Source organism: Octopus sinensis, linkage group LG3, assembly GCF_006345805.1.
Source record: "Octopus sinensis linkage group LG3, ASM634580v1, whole genome shotgun sequence".
In the NCBI taxonomy this organism is placed as follows: domain Eukaryota; kingdom Metazoa; phylum Mollusca; class Cephalopoda; order Octopoda; family Octopodidae; genus Octopus; species Octopus sinensis.
Genome location: NC_042999.1, coordinates 131,201,323 through 131,206,322, shown reverse-complemented (window position 1 = coordinate 131,206,322; position 5,000 = coordinate 131,201,323). Strand labels below are relative to the sequence as shown.

Below are 5,000 nucleotides of genomic sequence, written 5' to 3'. Positions count from 1 at the left end.
AAAATTAAAACCTTGTGGCAGGTATAATGTAATCACAAATTAGATATCCCAACTTTATAACTGAATAGTTATCACTGGAAGAACATTCAAATTCATAACACTGCTTCCATCAATTCACATAATTTATTATCTAAATACAAGCAGTTTTGATGGTTTTAGATGCGATAGTGAGTTTTTATATCTAACTGGACCAGGAAGAAGTCTTTGTAGCATTTGCACTAGAAAGCAAACCTGTATCAGTACATCTGTATGAGTAGCATCTAACTTTCCACTAATAATACTTAATATTAAGTCAAAGATTGAGAAATTATCACCATTATTTCAAGAAATTCAAGACAAAAGATGAACGGAGAAATATATATGAAAAAAAAAGTACTGATTTATCAAAGTTGTTACAAGATTGATCAACAGGATATATCTATATAAATCATTTATAAAGGTGAGTATATGATTTATAGCTAATTGTTATTTACCTTCTTTTAAATTCAGTTTAGATAATATTAGATAGTAATGTAAACTTAACATTTAGTCTTAGAGATAATTTACAACAATTCAAATATTTCACATCAATTTTGTTTAGCCTAAGGATGAAAAAGACAAAACCCACATAATTTTGATCTTTATTTCTGGAATCCAACACCTTAACCTGTCAACTCCTTTTCTTTTCTTTTACTTTTTATTTTCTTAAATCCTATGACTCATAAAGCCAGTTACCTGGTTTCCAAGAAGTATTAGTAACCAAGGTCATGACTGGTCGATAGCTAGGTTCAAGGTCAGCAATTTTTAGGGCAGGGGACAGGTTGACAACATCAATCCCAGTATTTAACTGATACTTTATTTTATTGACCTTTAATGGATAAAATGCAAGGGTGACCTCAACAGGATTTGAACTCAGAATATAAAAAGCCAAAAGAAATGTCTCAAGGCATTTTGTCTGACACACCAATGATTCTTCCAAGTCGCCAGCTTTGTCAACTCCTACAGAACTGTAATAAAAGTGCTAGCAATGAGAGAATATTTTGCGCACATACAAAAGAAAATACAAATAACTAAAATTAAAAATTTACCAAAAGTAATTTTCTGATCATCATCAGAATCTATGTCTTGAAAAATCTGTTGACATTCACTATCAGACATTTCAAATATGTGTACCATAACAGATTTAAAACCTTGACTTCTGATAAATCCTTCATGTCCATATTCAAATGCCTGGAAAATAAACAATAAACATTATTATCATCACTATCCTCATTACCATTGTAGTAAATATCTCTATATGCAGTTTTAATGGTTTTTAGATGCAATCGTGAATATTTGTATCTAACTGGACCAAGAAGAGTAGCATTTGCACATGGATTGGACAATTCTTCATTGGAGTTAGTAATCTCCTAGACAGGTCAGAGGATCACATCTTATGTAAGTGTGCTTCATTTATGGAATAGTTTCTATAGCTGAATACACTTTCTAACAACAACCACTTGGTAGAGTATAATGAATGCATTTTATTATGGCTCTAGCACTAAAGAGGTTATCATGTCTTCACAAAACTAAAGGGCACGTACACAAACACATACACACACATTCTTCAACCAGATTTAGAAAATAGCTGCACTGAATATACAGAAAAGAAGTTCACAAAAATTCCATACGGTATGCTCAATGTCATGTCTGTAAAGTTCATCATCATCAATTCATCACAGGGAAAGATCATCATCATCAATTCACTGCAAGGAAAGTTCATTGTCTTCAATTCACCATTTTCTTTTTTTTTTTTTTGCAATAAAATAGTTTTTAACTATTAATGGTGATATATTTTCTTGGTGAACTTCCTTCATGCTGAATTGATGGTGGTGAACTCCCTTGCAATGAATTGATGGTAGTGAACTTATCTGTAATCATCATCATCATCGTTTAATGTCCGCTTTCCATGCTAGCATGGGTTGGACGGTTCAACTGGGGTCTGGCAAGCCCGAAGGCTGCACCAGGCCAGTCAGATCTGGCAGTGTTTCTACAGCTGGATGCCCTTCCTAACGCCAACCACTCCGAGAGTGTAGTGGGTGATTTTATGTGCCACCGACACAGGTGCCAGACGAGGCTGGCAGATGGCCACGCTCGGATGGTGTTTTTTATCACTCAATATAAACAAAAACAGCATGAGAAGTATAGTTGACAGCTTTGGTTACTTAGGTGACCATATTAGTGGAGGGAAGGGATGCTCTAAAAAGTTTAGATGTATGTATTAGTATGTATTGGAAGAACTAGCTTGGTTTCTTTCTCTAACATCTTGCATAGTTCAAACTACACAAGTTAATGTGAGATAAATAAAATAGGAATTTTGAAAGAAGTTTCTATAAAACTAGTTTTTAAACATTGAATGGCTATGGCGGTCTACCAAAATAAGATAGTAATCAAAGGGGTCCATAGGTAAAAAATGGTTGAGAATCCCTGCTCTAAAAGAATAACTGCTAGAGTAAGAACAGTTTGAAAACCATCAGGGATATACTATCTCAGCTGGCAATAAAAGGTTTATCCTTCAGAGTAAAGGGCAGATTGTATGATGCTTGTGTATGAAGGATGATGCTATATTGTAATGAGATAAGGGTCTTGAATGCAGAGGATTTGTAAAGACTAAAAAGAAATGAAGTGAGCATACTTCTATGGGATGTGTTATGTTAATGTGCATATGGTACAAAGTACAAATGATCCGAGAAAAAAACTGGATATCAGAAGAATCAAATATAGTGTGTAAGAGAGAAAACTATACTTGTATAGGTCTGTGATGCAAATGAAGAATGATAGCAGAATAAGGAAGTGCTAAGGTGAGAAAGGCAAAGTGGTGAAAAATTGATCTGAAGGTGTATTTCACAAAGATCACAAAGGATTATAGCAACTGGCACCAAGCCACATGTGAAAGCATGGAGAAATGTATGTAATGATGAAAGCTGGGATATATTATATATGTCTGCATCTGGGCCTTTCATCCATTTTATTCTTGCTAAGTCTCTATCTGCTACCCATCATATTTGACATTCTCTCATCCATTGTTTCTACTCTGTACCATGTGACTCATGTATTGAAAGAAAATATAAGTTCTGTCCATACTCAGTTCCACTACTACCCTTTGTAGTTTTATACTTTTCCTTACCTCCATCATAATACCTTGGAAATGAAGAACTACATCAAAACTGTTGGCATCAGATACACTCCATCCCGTACTGCTAGCCATCATCAGCCCTATTTTTAATGACAACCATCACTCTCTGACTATTGCCATGTCAACTGTTCATGCTCTCTCTCTTATCAGTTAACATTATCCTTCTATATTGCTAACCACATCTAAAAATTAAATGTATGAGTGAGATGTCATTCGCAACCCGTCTAGAAGGGAGTAACTCCAGATAAGAAGTGATCAGATCTGTGGCAATCCATCCAACCCATGCCAGCAGGGAAAGAGACATAAAATGATGAAAGCAATGGTGATGTGTGATCATGTTACTAAACCAAGAGAAGCAGGATTTAGTGGCAAGAACCATAAGTTCTGATGCATACAAAAGGGAAATGGAAATAACAAAAAGAAGTAGATGACAAACAATTTAGAAGATTAATCTTTCATATAAGCTACAACCCAACAACAGAAAATAACTTTTTAAAATGCATAATCTATGAAATAGCCTAACAAAACTACATACATTTAAAAAAACATCACAAGTACTTTTCTTCAACAGCATAAAACTTTTAACAATAATTGAACTTATTAGTAATTATATTAATTTAGATTCTTTTATTCTTTAATATGTTTCACTCATTTGACTGCAGCCATGCTAGAGCACCACCAAATTGACCCCAGGACTTATTCTTTTGTAAGCCTAGTACTTATTCTATCGGTGTCTGTAACCGAACTGCTAAGTTACAGGGATGTAAACACACCGGCATTGGTTGTCAAGCGATGTTGGGGAGACAAACACTGACACACAAATATATACATATATATATATATATATATATATATATATATATATATATATATATATATATATATATATATCATCATATACACACGACAAGCTTCTTTCAATCTTGGTCTACTAAAGCCACTCACAAGTCTTTGGTTAGGCTGAGGCTATAGTAGAAGACACTTGCCCAAGGGACTGAACTCAGAACCATGTGTGTGCAAATCTTAAATTTAAATACAATAGATAAAAAAAAAATCTCTTACTTGAAAGGCCATTTTCAATACCTCTTCAATAGTAGCAGGACCAGAAACCAAACACAGATCTACTACATAATCTCTTATATCAATGTGGCCAGTCTGTTCCTGAATATAAATCATGATATTAGTTAAATAATTAAGAGCAAGGTCAAATCAATATAAAGCAAGGCATTAATAATTATTCTCAGAATTGAAGTTATATTTCAATTGCCTATAACTTTAGCTAGGAAGAATTCTTTAGACAGGTTAATTAAAACTAATAAAAATGAAGATAGTAAGAACTATAACAATTCCACAAGAACACAAAAATTTTTTTTATTTAAATGGGATTTTGCACTAAAGTACATTTATAGAATGTGAATTAATTTTCAAAGTACATTTATAGAAAGTGAATTAATTTTCAAAAAGATACATACAAAATCATAAATTTTAAACAACCGCTGCAAGCTGTCATTTTGTGATATATTTAAGTATTCAGAAAATTCTCTATAAGTTATCTTTTCTTGAGGTTCAGAAGAAACTTGTTGACGAATTCTGAGTAGAACTTCATTCATGGCTTCTGTGTTAAAACTTAAAATAATAAAAATCCCATTAGTCAGAAATAACAGAATTGTTTAATAGCTTGAAATTGAAATATGAAAAACTAAAAAATGTATATAACAAGCAAGTGAAAACAGAAATAGCATCTGACAAATATATGACCCTTTCAGAATAGATTTTTCACTCTCTATTTTGATTGTCTAACTCACTAGTGGTAAGATTTCTCTAATATCATTTCTACAGTCATTTA

At 32.9% G+C, this 5,000-nt stretch overlaps 1 protein-coding gene across 2 annotated transcripts in view; it reads right to left on the bottom strand.

The window, feature by feature from the left end:
- The window catches only part of LOC115209705 (lysophosphatidylcholine acyltransferase 1), a 90,422-nt gene that overhangs the window by 1,462 nt on the left and 83,960 nt on the right, over nucleotides 1-5,000 (bottom strand). For both annotated transcript variants that reach the window (XM_029778195.2, XM_029778193.2), the window contains exons 10-12: nucleotides 4,627-4,780; nucleotides 4,217-4,315; nucleotides 1,068-1,209 (exon numbers count right to left, since the gene is read on the bottom strand). In XM_029778195.2, coding sequence (XP_029634055.1) covers nucleotides 1,068-1,209; nucleotides 4,217-4,315; nucleotides 4,627-4,780 — 395 coding nt within the window. The remainder of the gene's footprint in view (nucleotides 1-1,067; nucleotides 1,210-4,216; nucleotides 4,316-4,626; nucleotides 4,781-5,000) is intronic.